The 18,820-nt window shown below is 53.1% G+C and overlaps 1 protein-coding gene across 1 annotated transcript; it reads left to right on the top strand.

The window, feature by feature from the left end:
* Nucleotides 1-9,807: 9,807 nt before the first annotated feature.
* CLEC3B (C-type lectin domain family 3 member B) lies at nt 9,808-18,383 on the top strand. Its single transcript, XM_064597058.1, has 3 exons — nt 9,808-10,036; nt 15,149-15,247; nt 17,888-18,383. Exons 1-3 carry the CDS (start codon nt 9,928-9,930, stop codon nt 18,286-18,288), a joined length of 609 nt encoding a protein of 202 aa, XP_064453128.1. The 5' UTR covers nt 9,808-9,927; the 3' UTR covers nt 18,289-18,383.
* The last annotated feature ends 437 nt before the right edge of the window (nt 18,384-18,820 follow it).

The raw sequence follows: 18,820 nt of genomic DNA, 5'->3' as shown, positions 1-18,820 counted from the left end.
CTTCTATTAATGATGAAAGGCCTTTGAAAAATAAATGAAAGGCTCATCGGCCAAGTGTCACCTTGTGGTGTGTTATAAAAGTCAGAGGGCCTTCATGGTACAGCTTAAAGAGATGGATCTGCAGCTACTGGGTAGAATGTGCTGACACTCCTAGGATTTGCTTGTGCAAGAATGGCAGAGCCCCAAAGGAGATAAGCTGCCTCCTGGGCTGGTTTCCCTTGCCAAAGTCAGCGCTTTTGTCAGGAAGGAAAAGGACTCGGAGCTGGGATAAAAATGGGATCTTCGTCCCTGATATTCCCCTGAATGCTTTGAGCAGGCAGAAGCCCCCATCCCCTCGCTGAAAGAGAACCCCATTTCCTGAGAAACCCCAGACTACTTTCCATGGAGAGACCGTACATGAGGCCCATGCCTCAAGAGATGATATTTGCCAACCTCTGCCCCCCCTTCTCTCATTGTTTCCAGACCAATGACTATCCTGTTACAGCCCGGCCTGAGCTGGGAATTGCAGTCTCTGCTGTGGGAAGGAATAGATTACTTATAGAAATGATTGCAAGACCTGGCTTGGCATTTACCAGGGAAATAGGAGTAGGAGTGGACCTTGAGGGTATTGGACCAGGGCCATGGCTGAAAAGGAGCTTTAATGTCTTGGTAAGGAGGTCCGAATTGTTCCTAATTCACTGCTGGGAGAGCCCCCTGAAGTTGGGACCTGGTGATCACCTGAAGTAAAAGGAGGCTATACCAGAACTGGACACACAGAAAAAGCAACAACTCTTGGGGTGCCTGGGTGGCTCAGTGGGTTAAGCGTCTGCCTTTAGCTCAGGTCATGATCCCGGGGTCCTGGGATTGAGCCCCACATTGGGCTCCCTGCTCAGTGGGGAGCCTGCTTCTCCCTCTGCCTCTGCCTGCCACTCCCCCTGCTTGTGCTGACTCTCTCAAATAAATAAATAATCTTAAAAAAAAAAAAAAGAGGGGCGCCTGGGTGGCTCAGTCGTTGGGCGTCTGCCTTTGGCTCAGGTCATGATCTCAGGGTCCTGGGATCGAGCCCTGCATCGGGCTCCCCGCTCAGCGGGAGGCCTGCTTCTCCCTCTCCCACTCCCCCTGCTTGTGGTCCCTCTCTCTCTGTGTCTCTCTGTCAAATAAATAAATAAATAATCTTTAAAAAACCCAAAAAACAAAACAAAAAAAAGAGCAACAACTCTTCTTAGAGATCCATAAGAGAAGTGAGGTCACAGAGCCAACCACTGCTCCCCAAATTGGAGAGACCAACAAAGAAATACAGAGAGCCACACTTACTGGGAACCCAACCCGGGGAGGGAAACCTGAACTCTAACTGGCAAATTGCTGGAGGCTCAGTGTGGACGACTCTGAGAGTTAACAACTCCAGGGGGACCCAGTCATCAACAGCCCCCACACTTCTGTGAGTAAATCCTCTCATGCTTCTAGCAGGTGGTGGGAGGAGGAGGGGAGGGACCATTTTGAAATACACCAGAGCACTCTGTTCTTCGGGAGGCCTGCCCTCAGGAGAAACTACTTAACCAGAGCCTACCTGACCTGGAGGAAGGGAAATACCCAACTCAATCCCAGTCTAGCCATCCTGTCCCACCTAGGGATGTGTGAGTGTGTGGTGGGGGGAGTTAGAGTCGGGGAACTGAGAAGCAATGTGAGGTTCACAGTCCAGGGGCACAGGTGCACTAAAAGACAGCCCTGGGGGCGCCTGGGTGGCTCAGTCATTAAGCGTCTGCCTTCGGCTCAGGTCATGATCCCAGAGTCCTGGGACGGAGCCCTACATCGGGCTCCCTGCTCAGAGGGAAGCCTGTTTCTCCCCCTCCTGCTCCCCCTGCTTGCGTTCCCTCTCTCTGTCAAATAAATAAATAAATAAATAAATAAATAAATAAATAAATAAATAAATAAATAAATAAATAAATAAAATCTTTAAAAAAACCCAAAAAACAGAAAACCAGCCATGGCCCTACTACAGATCACTTCCCCTCCCCCACACCTCATCAGCACATTACTAAAGGCCTGTTTATAGCAGTTCCTTTTACCCGTTTGGCCACGAAGTAACAAGTATGAGGCATACTAAAAAGCGAAAAACACACTTTGGAGAAAAAGAGCAACCAGAAACCAGACCTGGCAGGGATACTGGAATTAACGGACTGGGAATTTAAAACAACTATGATTAATATGTAAGGGCTCTAATGGATAAAGTAGACAGCATGCAAGAACAGATGGGAAAAGTAAGCATAGAGATGGAAATCCTACAAAAGAACCAAAAAGAATTGCTAGGGAGAAAAGCACTGTAACAGAAATGAAGAACGCCTACAGGTTTATCAGTGGACTGCACATGGCAGAGGAAAGAATCTCTGAGCTTGAGGATCTATCAATAGAAACTTCCCAAAGTGAAAAGCAAAGAGAACACAAAGACTGAGAAACAGAACAGAATATGCAATGACTGTGGGACAATGATAAAAGGTGTAACGTACGCATGATGGAAATTCTGGAAAAAGTGAGAAAGGAATAGTAGAAATATTTAAGACAATAATGACTGAAAATTTTTCCCAAATTAATGTCAGACACCGAACCACAAATCCATCAGTCGACTGGGTACAATGGACATCTATAGACTACTTCATCAACAGCTGGATACACATTTTTCTCAAGCTCACATGGAACATTCACCAGCATAGACCACATTCTGGGCCATAGAACACACCTTAACAAATTCAAAAGAGTAGAAATCACACAATGGTCTGTTCTCAGACCACAGCAGAATTAAACTAAAATCAATTACAGAAAGATAGCTGGGAAATCCCCAAATACTTAGAGATTAAACAACACACTTCTAAGTAACACCTGGGCCAAAGCAGATGTCTCAAGTGAAATTAAAAAATATTTTGAACTAAATGAAGATGAAAAAACAATATCAAAATTTGTGGGATGCAGCTAAAGCAGTGCCTAGAGGGAAGGTTTTAGCAATTGAATGCGTATATTAGAAAAGAAAGATCTAAAAGAAAGATCTAAAATCAGTCTGCAAAGCTTCCACCTTAGGAAACTAGAAAAAGAAAAGCAAATTAAACCCAAGATAAGCAGAAGAGGAGTAACAAGAATGAGAGCAGAAAGCAATGAAATCGAAAACAAGAAATCAGTAGAGAAAATCAATGAAACCAAAAGCTGGTTCTTTGAAAAATCCCACAGAAGGGAGAGATCTTCAGAAGCCAGCAGGCTGTCATCAGCCATTTTCTTCCCTGGGGTCATTTGCCAATTCTGGCCATGGGCGGAGGATCAGGTTTGGTGCACCTAGAAGGATCCTATGAGGGCAAAAGAGAAACCAGCAAAACGTCTGGCAAGATTATGTAGGGCTAGGGTGATGATTTGGAAAGTTCAGGATCCCTAATGGCACAGCTGGGTTTACAGTTGTTGAGTTTTGGGGCTGTCTGGGGAGGCAGGGAGTTTCTAGTAAGGTAGATTGAAATCTGTAGTACCCTATAGAGCTAATGGGCTTTTCTGTTTCTTCTTGTGTGAGCTGTTATAGCTGGAGACATCAGCTGAGCGTGCCTAGTTTATCCTTCACAAATTTATGGATCAGGTAATGTCTCACCCCTGGAGTGGAGGGAATAAAGGGGTGGACGGAGGCCATGAGTCCTCCTGAAGTCCTCCCCCTCCTCCCACACTTTTGCAGGTTGCACAGCTGCCTTACACATAGGGTCTCCGTGTGGTCCTTGCAAGGATCCCATTGTGTAGGCGGGGTCGAGATTATCGCCCCACTTGATGGATGGGGAATCTGGGTCTTGAATAACTTGCCCCAAAGGATGCAAGTGCCAGGTGTCTAAGCTGGATTGAAAATCCGGGTCTCCAGTTCTCTCTCCATTGGAACACTGCTGACCTTCAGGGACAAAACAACCAAGGAATGGGGGCCCCGTGAGAGCCGAGAACTTGGCTCAGTGGTTTCTTGCCTCTCCCAGCATCGTGTGCCCCAGGGCCTGGCACACAAGGGACAGAAGCAATGCTTGTTGAATGATGACAGCACCAGGCCAACAAGCTTTGCAAAGAAACAAAGGACTTTCCTAATGAGGGTCTCCGAGGCCAAGGTTATAGGCCATTTGTCTTCGGCTTTGACCAAGGGCTGAGACTGCCTTTGCCATATTTTTGGAGATGTGCACCCTGGACGCTCTTACCTTTGAGAAGAGTGGGGAAAGTTCTTGGCCTCCATAGGCGGGCCACATTCCTGTTGACACGGGGCCAGCAGAACTAAAAGGAAACAGCTGTGCCGGGTGAGGGGACGGGGAGGGGGATGGCTCCACGTTGGGCCAGAAGTTTGCATGTTGTTTGGGCTGACATGGGTGGGGTGGCCAGAGATTGTTTTATATAACTCAGACTTCCACCAGCTTTGGGGAGAGAAAAAAACAAAACTTGCTTAGGAACTGAAATGTGCCTGTTAGAGCTCTCTTCGGATTTTTCTGCCTCTGGGCTTTGTTATCAAGATCATTCTTTGTGCAGGGAAACCGACACAAAAAAGACTGGCCCTTGAGGGCGATGTGTTCGTGCACCGACCTGTCCCGGGGCGGGGGGCGGTCACTAGTGAATATTAGCACCCCACTCCTGGCTGAAACTACCCCTGACTTGCTGCTCTCCCAGCTGGCTGAGGCCTCAATAGTGACGTATTTTAAATGTTTACCTTTAATGAAATTGCACTTTTAACACACAGAAATACGATGCAGGGCAATGCTATTCACAAGACTATTCCGGGAGGAGAAAATCCGTAGATGCCACCAGGGCTGTGAGCGAATGCATTGCAGGCGACCACAATGGCGGTCCCCTCCTGGCCAGGGACAGTGGGTGGTGGATAAAGGGGAGCCGGATGCTTAATGGCTGTGAGCTCAGCATTGGCATGGTGGCTACAAAGAGCCCACGAATGTGCGTCTTTTTGAAGGGTGAGCATCTGACCACAGGCAGGCCCCTCGAGAACATGTTTCGTTCTGGGAGCTGCACCACAATGAGGACCGTCAGTCACAAGCAGACTTCTATCTAAAGGTGATTTTCCAGAAGGTTAAAAACGGTCCAGGAGCCATATTGTAGAGGAATGTGGGAGAAAAAGGAGAAAGGAACACAGAAAGGGATCACAATGGCCAATTTCAGATGTCTGCCGGCCTCTTCCCGGATGGCCCCCTGCCCTGCTGCCGGGGAACTTGGCAACAGGCCGAGACTCTAACGATGGAGCCAGCTGCTTTGCGGAGTGATGAGCTGCTCGTCCCCGGAGGGGTTTAAGCAAGCACGGGGTGGGGGGACGGCGGAGAGGGTCAAAGAAAAGGAGCATCCCATGTTGAGGGGTGGTTATACCCGACTGCAGCTTCCAACCTGCTTTTTAACCGAGAGGCCGAGAGTCAGTGGGCCACACGCATTCTTCGAGGCCTACCAAAGCCACTAAAAAATGAGGAAATGGGGGCGCCTGGGTGGCTCAGTCGTTAAGCGTCTGCCTTCGGCTCAGGTCATGATCCCAGGGTCCTGGGATCGAGCCCCGCATCGGGCTCCCTGCTACGCAGGAAGCCTGCTTCTCCCTCTCCCACTCCCCCTGCCTGTGTTCCCTCTCTCGCTGTCTCTCTCTCTCTCTCTCTCAAATAAATAAAATCTTTTTAAAAAAATGAGGAAATGCCAAAATAGGGTCACAAAAATAATGATATATTAGAGACTTTAAGATTTATTTATTTATTTTAGAGAGGGAGAGAGAGAAAGAGGGAGAACATGAGCAGGGGAGAGGGGCAGAGGTAGAGAGAGAGAGAGAATCTCAAGCAGATTCCCCAATGAGCACAGAGCCCAACTCAACAGGAGGCTTCATCCTGCAACCTTGAGATCATGACCTGAGCCCAAACCAAGAGTCGGACGCCCAACCGACTGAGCCACCCAGGTGCCCCCAAAATAGTGACGTATTTTAAATGTTTACCTTTAATGAAATTGCACTTTTAACACAAAGAAATACGATACAGGGCAAATGCTATTCACAAGACAGGACTCCCTTTTAAAACATCATCCTGAGGGTGCTGGTGATGGGTGCAAGTTTAAAGTGTGTGATGAACTTGTCTTCTCTCAGGGCCGTTGGTGTAACCCCCCAGGGCTGTGTAGACCCTCCTTGGGAGACGTGCCAAGTCTAAACCTGAGGAGGCCCCAAGCCAAAAGACAATTCCCCACCGTGATTTTACATATCATTTTTTTAAAAGAATTTATTTATTTGTCAGAGAAGAGAGAGAGTATGAGAGAGCACACAAGCAGGGGGAGTGGCAGGCAGAGGGAGAAGCAGCTTCCCTGCTGAGCAGAGAGCCCCATGTGGGACTTGATCCCAGGACCCTGGGATCAGGATCTGAGCCGAAGGCGACGCTTAACCAACCGAGCCACCCAGGTGCCCCCCCATAAGTCATTTTAACAGCATGGGTGACCCCTAGTTGCCTGGAGAGGATCTCTGTGTAGAGCACGCACACACGCACACACCTGTGAGAAGCTGCAGGGTGGAAAACCCAGACACTGCTCACTGCTTTCTAGAAAGCTCTCTACGAAAGCCTCCTTCCTGGAGAACAGAGAGCTCACTTGCCAGGTTAAGTAGGAAAGAGTCACACTCCCCCAGTGAAGGTGTGATCCTGCCTTGCTTGGGGGCTCATGTGGGACAGATGCTTCACGTGTCCCTGGTACCTCCCGGGGCCCCCCAGTCCAGCCCCACTCAGCTGTCTCCACAGGGGCATCTGATCACAGCCCTTCCAGCTTGGTTCTTTTCTGGCCTCCTTTCCCTCTGGTCTGTGTCCAGAGTGTTTTTTTTTTTTTTTTTTTAAAGATTTTATTTATTTATTCATTAGAGACAGAGAGAGGCAGAGGGAGAAGCAGCCTCCCAAGGAGCAGGGAGCCCGATGCGGGACTCGATCCCAGGACCTTGAGATCATGACCTGAGCCGAAGGCAGACGCTTAACCATCTGAGCCACCCAGGCGCCCGTCCAGAGTGTTTTAAGGTGGCTCAAGCAGCCCTTTGAGATGTGCCCTGTCTACCTCTCCAGCTTTCTTTCTTTCCCGCCTCCACCCCCATTCATGTTCAGGATCCAGAAGGTGTAGTGTTCCCTCCACCAGGAGCACTGGCCACATTCCTTCCTCCCCTCCCCTCCCTTCCCCTCCCTTCCCCTCCCCTCCCCTCCCTTCCTCTTCGTGGCCGCCCTTCTGTGGCCCTTCCTCAGCTGGGGGCCCCCTTCCTTCCTGCCCCTGCCCCACCGCATTAGGTGCCCCAATGGCACAGTGGGCCCCTCATGTTGATCCCCCGGGGGCCCAGGCACCCTGCCAGTGAATGAGAGACTAATGGGGACCCTAACAGGTCCAGGTGTGTCCTGACACCGCATGGCTCCTGTGTGGCTCCCGTGTGACAAGACCCAGAGCAGAATGGCCACAGCAGAGCCTTCCTGGGACCTCCTCCCCAGTACATGTAGGCCAGGGCCTCTGCAATCAGGCCCATGGAGAACATGGTACCTCTGGCCGCCCCAGAGTTGAAACAAACTCCTTCCATTTCCCTGCCGCCCAACGGCCAAGGTGAGAAAACGGGGAAAGCAAAGGAGTTAGTAAAAGAAAACAGATCAGCATGTTTTTTCTTGCCGTGTACTCCCCACCCAGGGCTCCAGGAAGCTCTTCAGCCCCAAGCTGTCTCCCCGGGGGCCCAGTGGCCCCTGTAAGACCCTCTCCCACTCTGAGAATGGGAGAGGTGGAGCCCAGGAGCCCTAAAGGGCTGGGCGGGGGAGGAGGGGTGCTTGTTCCTGACCCAGCTCCCACCCTTGGCGACCACAGTGCCCCAGGCCAGCCCAGCCCGGGTGCAGACAGATTCCCCCCTAAATCCTACGGTGGGCTCGACGGTGGGCTCCCTGGAAGAGAAGCCCGAGTTACAGAGTACTGTATTTTCTTTGTGAACAATCTTAGGCTCATGGAAAATTGGCGGTTCCCGTGTCAAGAGCATTGGTCCCCCGAAGCATTTGTGAGCAAGGCACCAGCTGCTCAGTCAGGTCTGTGCGACCTTTCTTTGGCAGGAATCTCACGGACACACGGACAGACAGATGGATGGATGGATGGACATGGTGATGCGTTCCCATCGGGAGCTCAGGGACTGCAGGCTTTCCACCTGCCCGCCATCCGGGGTGCTTACTTGGGTCACTTGATGAAGTAGTGTCTGCCAGTCTTCTTCCCCGCGAGGTTACTCTTTTTTCTCTTTGTAAGGGAAAAGTGTTTTGTGGACAAGTAATCTGCATCTCTGAAAATACCTCGTTCCTCGTCAGATTATCAGCGTGTCCACTTACTTAACATCTGTGCGTGCTCCAGGTTCCCTCCTGCATTGCTGCTCACTGTTGGCCCCTGGGAGCTCCCTCAAGCTGGCCCCGTGTGCTCCTGGCTTGTCCCCATCATCCCTTGAGCACTTGCCTGCTCTCTGGCAAAACAAGCTGTTCATTTTCAACTTTCCCTGTCCGGGCCCTGGAATCAGGCCTCTCACCCAGGCGCTCTGGTTCCGTTTCACGGGAAGCTGGGTTGAGAAGCCAGTCCCTGGAGGCTAGGGGTGCTGGGGGCCTTGGAGGGGTTGCTGCTCCATGGCCCTCGAAGTGACAGCTAGGGAACGGACGTGCACATTTCCATCTAAATGCACAGGTTCATCTTTATGTGTTGAAGTCCACAGTCCCACAGCGATGGCTCTAATTGTTATTTTCTTTTTTCTTTTTTTTTTTTAAAGATTTTATTTATTTATTTGAGAGAGAGAGAATGAGAGACAGAGAGCATGAGAGGGAGGAGGGTCAGAGGGAGAAGCAGACTCCCTGCCGAGCAGGGAGCCCGATGCGGGACTCGATCCCAGGACTCCAGGATCATGACCTGAGCCGAAGGCAGTCGCTTAACCAACTGAGCCACCCAGGCACCCCTCTAATTGTTATTTTCCAGCATAGGATTCGTTCTAGCTTTCTCTCTCTCCATATTTGTCCCTCCCTTCTCGGATGATGAGAAATATGGCTCCCGTGGTCTGTAACAGATTTGCTTATTTGATGGGTGGTGCCCTGTATGTTACCTACCTCTTATCCCAGCTACCCCCTGCCCAACTTCCCATGCAGGATCTCCTCTCCTTGCTTGGACCCCAAAGCTCCATGTGGGGCCTCTGCGCCCCCCGGGATGCTCCCCTCCACGCTGCTGGGCCAGGACAGTCTTTGCTCCCCACTCCACCTTTGATTCCACTCTGGGGTACGGTGGCTCGCCCCTCTCCCACTGTGGTCACCTCTGCTTCAGGATAGGATGGTGGAGAAAGCAACGTGAAGCAAGGAGAGGATTGCTTGGTATTTTTACCCAAAGAGGAACCAAGTGTATAGAGAACGGAACCACAAAATCAACGTAACAAACATTCTAGGCAATCAGGCAGCGAGCCCTAGGTCAGGCTGTAGAGAGGCCTCGGAGTGTACCTGTTTTGGAGTCGCCCCACTTGGGTTCAAATACCAGTGCTGCCCCTGGGTAGCTGGGGCCAGTCCCTGAGCCTCAGTTTCCTGAAACGTAAAATGGGGAGATGACAGCGCTTCCCTCACGTTGCTGGTGTGAGGCCTCCATGAGCTAAGGCCGGGGAAGGGCACACCTCTGCACCTGCCCAACGTACCTGCTCAACGGATGTGTGCTCGGACAACTACCGTATATTTTTCAGAGTTCTAGAAAACAGTGATTCTGCTTTAGAAGGCAGGGCCAGAATGCTGGGTGGGTGTTCCCTGGGCAGCCAGGCCCTCCCAGGCTTTCCTCCTTTGCAGGCTTTTTTTTTTTTTTTTTTTTGGCAAGCCCGGCAGCCCCGTCTGGGAGGGTTTCCTGGACAGAGGTCCCCGTGGCCGCTGCCTTAAGACGTGCAGGCCGGGCGGTGGCTGCCACGGCTCTCCGACCCAGGCCACAGCAGGCAGCAGCATGGAGCTTTGGGGGGCCTACCTGCTCCTCTGCCTCTTCTCGCTCCTGACCCAGGTCACCACTGAGGAGCCAACCCCCAAGGTCAAGAAGGCTGCAAATGTCAAGAAAGGTAAGGAGGGGGGCAGGGCTCCTCCCCATCTTCCAGGGAGCTGGGCACCCTGTCCTTTATGGCTTCTGATGCTCCTTCCCTTCATTTTCCTTCTTGATAAGTCCAGGGAACTTTCGTGAAATACCCCTGGAGCCTGGGAGAGTTCTCCAGTATCAGGGGCGGTTGTCAGAATCTTAAGGATCACCGACTCTCAGATTGGGAAAGAACTTTCCAGATCATCTAAACTGACACCCACTCCCCCCATTTCCACCCCCCAAATATGTTAAAGAAATCAAACCTTGGGTTTGGCAATGCCAATGGGCTCTGCTTCGTAATCTCCAAACCTGGGGTTACTCCACTATAAAATGGGGATAGTGGCATTTGCCGAAAGGCGTCTGCTTAGGATTTAATGCTACATAGCCCAGCGCCTGGCACCTACAATATACTTAATGCATAGGGGGGAGAAAAGGACCCAGTTACATAGCGTAAGCGGCCTTGAGAAAACAAAAATTGGGAACCCACACTTAGATGTCAGAAGCCAAAGGGTTTGCGCTCACTCTGTTGCCTCTGGGTTTGGGGTGTCCTTGGGTCACCTTGGCCGCAGCAGGGCCTGCCCTTGGAGCCCTGCCGGTGGTGAGGTCACCCCAGGCTGTGTTGAGACAACATTAGCGAAATTCCATGGCAATGAACTGGGCTGTCACCCCCACAGGGCTTCGAGGCTCCGCGAGAGAGTTCCAGGGGATGAGAATGTGGTTTAGGCAGAGAAAGGCGAGGCCAGAGCCAAGAGCCTGGAAGAGGCAAGGCGAGGGGGCGTGGGCCGTCCTCAGGCCACTCTCTGAGCCTCCTCTGTAAACAGACAGCTGCCTGTTGGCCACAGACTAGCGGAGTGTGGACGGCACCTCAGGACAGTGGAGACCCCCAGCGCTGTGACAGAGAACAGAGCAGATGTGTGGGTGACAAATAATGACTTCCAAGTTTTAGTTTATAAAGTTAACAGGAAGTTCAAAACAGAATGGATACCCTGTTGACATTTATTTTGAAAAGCTGGTTTATATACAAATAGACATTTCCTTTTACATGCATCGGATTTTTCTGGAAGGATCCACAAGGTTTAGAGATAGTGATGACCTCTGGGAAGAAAAACTGGGGAGCTGAAGGCAATCTCAGTCGGAAAGGAGACTGTAATGTTTTGAACTGTTTGGGTTTCTAAAAAGGTACATGCAGATATTACTTCTGCAAAATTTTCATGAGAAAGAGAAGAGTCAATATCATGTGCGATTGAGTCCACGAGCATTAGCTAAAATTGCCACCTAGTGATGTTCTTGGTAGAGGAGACACAGTTCCAAAGGCAAATTATAGAATTTTTAAATATGGAAAATAGTTGCTAATGTCTCAACTGCCAGAGATTTAGTATTTATTTAATCATGCAAATCATGTAATCATGTGAAAAAGGAGAAGGTCAGACCAGATGGTGACTTGGCCCTCTCCGGCTGTCACACTTGAACCTGGCCCCAGGGGGTCTGCATGGAGGTGGCCCCTGGAGGCTCCGGACCCCGGAGGCCTGTGGAACAGCTGACGACACCGGTGGAACGTTCTGTCCAGCCCTGGCCTCTCGTGGGAACCTGCTTCAGTGTGCTCTGACTCACATGGTTTTTCTTCCTTCCACCTGCTGTCCGTATCCACAGCAAATGCTTCCAGAGCGCTTCTCCACTGAGGGGCCAATATATGTGCTGAGCATCCTAGCGAAGGGTCACCACCCTGCTTGTAAGGTGCGGATCGGCCCAGGAACCTCGGTGGTTCTCACTTGGGCACCAGCACCACCTCAGGAATCCGTTACGATCCAGGAGCCAGGGCCCCACCACTGGAAATGCCGGATCCAGGGGTCAGGGGATGGGGAAGCATCTGCTTTTTCCACAAATCTCCAGTGATTCCAAGGAGCCACCAGGATTGAGAATCCCAGGAATAATCTAGTTGTAGGCCCCGTGCACAAAAGTGGGGGAGCGAGTCCAGAGGAGGGGCTACATAGTGGCCGGCATGGGGGTGGGGGGGTGGACAGATAGGTGAGGTTGGCAAAGGGAATAGAGGACAGCTTGTGTGCCAAGCCCCCACCCTGGCCTCCAGGGTCAGGGGAGAGCTCTGGGTGCTTATGGGAGCTCACCTGCTCCTGGTGGCAGGTATATCCCTAGCCGGCTGTATAGGGCTCAGCCAGAGGTGAGGCACGTGGGGAAGGCTCAAGTGGCTGGAGCTCTAGTGGTCATGTGGCCGCACCTGGCAGGGAAGCTCAGGTGGGCAGGGTGGCCGCACAGGGGGTCACAGGCCCTCAGAACAGGAACTGGGGAACCTGGAGGGCGTCCATTTCAATCACATGCATCAGGAATCTGAGGCTCAGACACAGAAAGGGGTAGCACAGGGCCTCCTGACTCCTTGCCCAGAGCTGTAGACATTCCCTACTCCTACACCTTCCTCGGGTGGAGCACTGTTGGTGCCTTCCTCCTTGACAAGGCCCCTTGCACACATGGGCACCTTGGTGCAAATTACAAAGGTACCCCTCTGAGCTGCCAAATTGTAGAAAGGCACCCCTTTCTCTGGTCTGACCCAGCATAGCCAGGGCAAGGCTTAGGGACTAGACATGAGCCCCCACTAGTCCCCTCAGCTGAGTGCCTTTGTGCAGTATGCAACTTGCACAACCTCACCTGGCACCCTGTGCTGGTATATCATGTGACTGGTACAGAGCTGCCATGAACTTGCCTAGGCAGAGGCCCAGCAGGAGGCACACATAACCCCACCAGGCTAGTTTGCCAGCCCTAAACCCTCCCTTTTTTTTTTTTTGCCTTGCTCATCCGGGTGTTGTTTTCCTCATATCTGATAAGTTACATCACAAATTCTGCATATACAAGTATATTTCTTGCTCGCATTTGTTTCCTGAGATTCCCCTGCAAAAGCATCTTATGGGTGGACAAAGGCTCTGACCTCATGGCTCATGACCTTGGACTTCATGCAGGCACAGCTAAATGGACCATGGAAGCACTTCCCCCTGAAGCCCCTGGGGTTTCAGTAAGACTGGGGTCCACCCATAGAGCCCTCCACCTACACACACACACACACACACACAGACCCTTCCCACCTGCCCCTGCTGGCTCCCGCAGAACCAGCTCCCAACAGGCCTTTGGGCTCAGGACGGCTCACGTTAGGGCTCTGCTCTTGTGCTGTCCCAAGGGTGGGGAGGATCAAACCCGGAGCCGTGTGCGCCGGGTTCGGGCCAGCCCTGCCCCCTGCTGGCTCTGCGATCTTGGGCCAACGAGTTGCTTCATCCCGGCTCTGGTTTCCTGTTTGTGAAGCGGGGCTATGGAAGAGATGCGTTACGCGGGTCCCAGGGTCGATTGAGCGCCGTTCACATGCTTTCTCTCTCTTAGCCTCTATCTTCTTCAGAGCCCTCTGAGGTGGGGCCGTTATCATCCCATTTCTGGGCCCCATGACCTCAGGGCCCAGGCACCCGCGGACGTGTGCTGCCACACCCAGCCCCGGGCTGGAGCGCATGCCCTGCTGGTCCGTGTCCTGTTGCGCCGGCCGAGGGAGTGAACTTGGCAGGTCTCAAGGGCATCTGGCTCTGCTTTGCTCTCCTCTGGAGCTGGGAGGGTGGTTGGGGGTGCACCCCCGGCCCCTGCCAATCCTAACCCCATCGGACCCCCAGCCACACCCCTCAACAAACACTCGGGTCTCACTTGAGTCGGGGCAAGGGAAGGATGGGTTTCCCGGCAGATGGAGAATCACAAGCAACAACTTAGACTACCGTCAGCGGGGACAGAGAGAACGTCGTCCCGGATGGGGAGGTCTAGGGACTTGCCTAGACTTAGCCAAAGGCTTATCCCACCCAGTCCTTTTTTTTTAAAATTTTTATTGTTATGTTAATCACCATACATTACATCATTAGTTTTTGATGTAATGTTCCATGATTCATTGCTTGTGCATAACACCCAGTGCTCCATGCAGTATGTGCCCTCTTTAATACCCATCACCAGGCTAACCCATCCTCCCGCCCCCCTCCCCTCTAGAACCCTCAGTTTGTTTTTCAGAGTCCATAGTCTCTCATGGTTCGTCTCCCCCTCCAATTCCCCCCCTTCATTTTTCCCCTCCTGCTATCTTCTTCTTTTTTTCTTTCTTCTTAACATATACTGCATTATTTGTTTCAGGGGTACAGATCTGTGATTCAACAGTCTTGCACAATTCATAGTGCTCACCATAGCACATACCCTCCCCAGTGTCTATCACCCAGCCACCCCATCCCTCCCACCCCCACCACTGTAGCAACCCTCAGTTTGTTTTCCTGAGATTAAGAATTCTTTGGGGCGCCTGGGTGGCTCAGTCGTTAAGCGTCTGCCTTCGGCTCAGGTCATGATCCCAGGGTCCTGGGATCAAGCCCCGCATCTGGCTCCCTGCTCAGCAGGAAGCCTGTTTCTCCCTCTCCCGCTCCCCCTGCTTGTGTTCCCTCTCTCGCTGTGTCTCTCTCTCTGTCAAATAAATAAATAAAATCTTAAAAAAAAAAAAGAATTCCTCATATCAGTGAGGTCATATGATACATGTCTTTCTCTGATTGACTTCTTTCGCTCAGCATAACACCCTCCAGTTCCATCCACATCGTTGCAAATGGCAAGATCTCATTCCTTTTAATGGCTGCATAATATTCCATTTTATATATATATATATATATATATATATACACACACACACCACATCTTCTTTATCCATTCATCTGTCGATGGACATCTTGGCTCTTTCCATAGTTTGGCTATTGTGGACATCGCTGCTATAAACATTGGGATGCACATACCCCTTCGGATCACTACATTTGTATCTTTGGGGTAAATACCCAGTAGTGCAATTGCTGGATCATATGGTAGCTCTATTTTCAACTTTTTGAGGAACCTCCATACCGTTTTCCACAGTGACTGCACCAGCTTGCATTCCCACCAACAGTGTAGGAGGGTTCCCCTTTCTCTGCATCCCCGCCAACATCTGTCGTTTCCTGACTTGTTAATTTTAGCCATTCTGACTGGTGTGATATCCCACCCCGTCCTTGCCCCTCCCCCATCCTTCACTGCCTTCTTCACGTGTTTGTGACTGTCTCCATCCTAGATGCTGTGACCCCAAAGATGTTTGAGGAGCTCAAAAGCCAGCTGGACAACCTGGCCCAGGAGGTGGCGCTGCTGAAGGAGCAGCAGGCCCTGCAGACGGGTGAGCGCAGTGGGCAGCCCCTCGGGGCCCCGGGCTGGGGTGGCCAGAGAAGGGCTCAGGCCAACAGCACGCGTGTAGTCTCCAGCCTGTACCGGGGCCTGGCTGTCAGGCCAGCCCTGTAGGCCAAGACACCGGGTCCAGGGAGCCCCCTCCTCCGCCCGCTTCCTCTCGGGCAGATCCCCTGACATGTGTGCATATGGGAATGCTCTCGAAGGACGAAAATTCTCCCACAAGAATGCATTACCGCCCACCGGAAGCGTGGCCCCAGGAGCACTGTGTGGACCTGTTAGGAGCCTTCCTAAGGAGCCCCCAGAGGACCCTCCACCCAGCCAGCCCCCACAGCCCTAAGGGGCCCCGTTAGCTTCACTCCCTGTATGTCAGCACATTTACCGATGCTGCCACTCTTCATCATCCTAATTATGCCGAGGCAGGGTTTATCCTGCCCGTTTTAAATGGGGGAAACCGAGGCACAGAGAGGTCCTGTTCCTTGCCCATGCTCATCTGGCTGGTTAGTACAGATGAGGACCTGAATGGGAGCCGCCTGCCGGGTCTGTGCTGGGTGAGAGGAAAGGTGGGTTTGGGTCTTCCTGGCCCCGCACTCATCAGACAAGCAAGGATGGACGCCGTCACTCGGCTGCAGAGCCTGGGGACAAGGTCGGGTCTCCTCCCGGACCACCTACCCTCTCTCTCTCTCCACCATGTTCCTTTCATAGCGTCTCAGACTCGCCTACTCCTTTGTGACTCTGCCCTGGGGAGCCCAGAGAATACAGACTAACAGCAGTAGATAACACGTGTGAGCGTCCTGCAGGCCTGGCATTGCTCCAAGGCTCTATGAACAGTAACTCAGCCTTCGCAGAAAACCCATGCAGTGAGCTTATTACTATAACCCCACCTCCATTTCCCACCAGGACGTGGAGTGTCTTGCTAACAGCCGGCGGGAGCAGTCTTGTTCTTAGCTTTGCTACGCTGCCTCTCTAGTTGTCACCCGGGCCCCTTCTTGGGCAATCCACAAATCTCTCTGTGCTCACAGCCACCCTCTCACCTGATGCTTCTCTGACAGCATGTCCCAGGCCTTGGGCCCGCTGCTCCCCTCGTGCCTCCTCAGAGACCTCCAGATCCTTCTCACTGGGCAGTCTGCACCCACTTCCTTGCACCCAGGTCTCTCCTTTCAGCACGCACACTGGCCAGCCTTCTGTCCCTCTAGAGGGCCACACTCTGTCCTTCCCACAACAGGGCCTTTGTACCTGCTTTTCTGGCAGCCTGAATTGCTCCCCCAAGATCCACCTACTGTGCACCTCCAGCTTTGCCATCTCAGGACTCCCTAATCCCTCGTCTCAATCAGACTCCTCAGTTTTAACTCTCACTAGATGATGTTCTTTCCTTCATCGTATTTATTGCAGTTTGTAATGATCTATTCATTTGTTGGTTTATGTCTGCCTCCCCCGCTATATGATAAGCCCCAGGACCACAGGGGCCATGTTTGATTGTCTTGCCTCTTCCACCACCTTGCCCAGCATAGTGCCTGCCACATATCAACACTCAGGAAATTTTTGTTGAAGGGCGGACAAACACATGATTTTGTACAACCTGCTTAACATAGCAGGTAGGGTGAAGGGGCTCTAGAAGGGAAGAGTCTATCATGTTTTGGCTTCAAGTAAATAGAACACCTAGCAGTAGCTTAAACAAAAAGCGAGTCTGAGCATGGGTAGCTGTAAGTTTTTGTTCAGAAGCTTTGCCTCATGGTCCCTAGATGGCTGCCCCAGCTCCAGGCATCATGACCGCGTTCAAGGCAAGATGTAGGAGAAAAGGTGTCCCAGATTTATCAGGAGAATGAAGTCTTCCATTCCCACCTTATTGATCAGAGCTCTATCATATGACCACCTGTAGCTTCGATGCAAGAATGAAGCTTTTCCAGCCCCTGTAGTGGAGGCAGACGAGGGAGAAGGGGGTTGAGAATGGATGTTGGTTGGGTTGACCAACAGTATCTGCCCCAGAGGGAAAGTTGAGAAGCACAGTGCCATTCTGGGGGACAGCCTCCTCATCTGTAGAGTGGAAGGTGTAGGGGGGGATTGCCAGGCGAGCTCTAAGGTCTCTCTCAAGTCTAAGCTTTGTGCTTGGGCAAAGTCCATATAACCCAGATGCCACTAGCCCCCTGAGGTGAGGTGATGAGGTGGGGACTTCCTGGCACAAAGCCCCGACACATGGCAGTCCCATCGTCCCCCGCCCCCATGTCTGCCCATTCCCTGGAGGTTCACAGCCTCCCATGCTGATGGGGTTCCTCAGAATTCCCCCGCCTTGGGCAGAGCTGACCTTGTCTCTACACTTGCACATCCCCCAGGCACTGGATGTGGCACCCAGGGAAGGGCGGTGACCTTGAGCTAGGGGCTGTCTGCAGCTGAGGGGCTAGCCTCACGACCTTTGGCATGGGGACCTGGGCTCTGCATCGGTGTCCATCACAGCACTAACCTGGGCGGTGTTGGGGGGGGCTGTCCAGGGCCAGCGATCACGGGGGCAACGGGGTGGGGGGGCTGGGCCTGCAGGAGGGTGGGCCCGGCCCTGGAGGGGTGGCCTGGGGCTGGGGACCCTGGAGACCTGGGGTGATGGCCGTCTCTCCCCCCTCTTCCCCCCCGCCCCCCGCAGTCTGCCTGAAGGGCACCAAGGTGCACAGGAAGTGCTTTCTGGCCTTCACCCAGACCAAGACCTTCCACGAGGCGAGCGAGGACTGCATCTCGCGCGGGGGCACGCTGGGCACCCCGCAGACGGGCTCCGAGAACGACGCCCTGTACGAGTACCTGCGCCAGAGCGTGGGCGCCGAGGCCGAGATCTGGCTGGGCCTCAACGACATGGCGTCCGAGGGCGTCTGGGTGGACATGACCGGCGGCCACATCGCCTACAAGAACTGGGAGACGGAGATCACGGCGCAGCCCGACGGCGGCAAGGCCGAGAACTGCGCCGCCCTGGCCGGCGCGGCCAACGGCAAGTGGTTCGACAAGCGCTGCCGCGAAGAGCTGCCCTACATCTGCCAGTTCGCCATCGTGTAGCCGCCCGGCCGGCGGGGAGGCTGCGGGGGGCGCCCAGCCCCGACCCCCGCTCGGCCCGCGCCCCGCGCTCGCGCAAATAAAGCTGGTGCCGCTGGGCCGCGAGTGGCTGCGCCTGTGCTGGGCCCGCGGGGCGGAGAGCTCTGGGGGAGGAGGGGAGAAGGGGGAAGGGCAGGGGAAGGGGGGGGAAGGGGGGAGGGGGGAGAGGTGAGGGGAGGAGGGGAGGGGGAGGGGAAGAGGGGAGGGAGGGAAAGAGGGGAGGGAGGAGGGCGGGGGGGAATGGAGGAGGTGGAGAAGAGAGGAGGAGGGGAGGAGGTGGAAAGGGGAGGAGAGGGAGGGAGAGAGAGGAGGCGGGGAGGAAAAGGGGGAGAGGGGAGGGGCGGAGGAGGGGAGAAGGTAGAAAGAGGAGGAGAGGGAGGGGGCGATGGAGGAGGTGGAGAGGGGCAGGGAGGGGGAGGAGGAGGAGGAGGGGGAGAGAGGAGGAGAGGGAAGCCGAGCTGGACACACACACTTCACACCACCAACGGATTCTCAG

This window comes from Mirounga angustirostris, unplaced genomic scaffold (assembly GCF_029215605.1).
Source record: "Mirounga angustirostris isolate CCGP_5_RB_7025 unplaced genomic scaffold, mMirAng1.0.hap1 SCAF_1, whole genome shotgun sequence".
NCBI lineage: Eukaryota > Metazoa > Chordata > Mammalia > Carnivora > Phocidae > Mirounga > Mirounga angustirostris.
The sequence above is the reverse complement of the archived record's forward strand: the minus strand, read 5'-3'. Positions and strand labels throughout refer to the sequence as shown.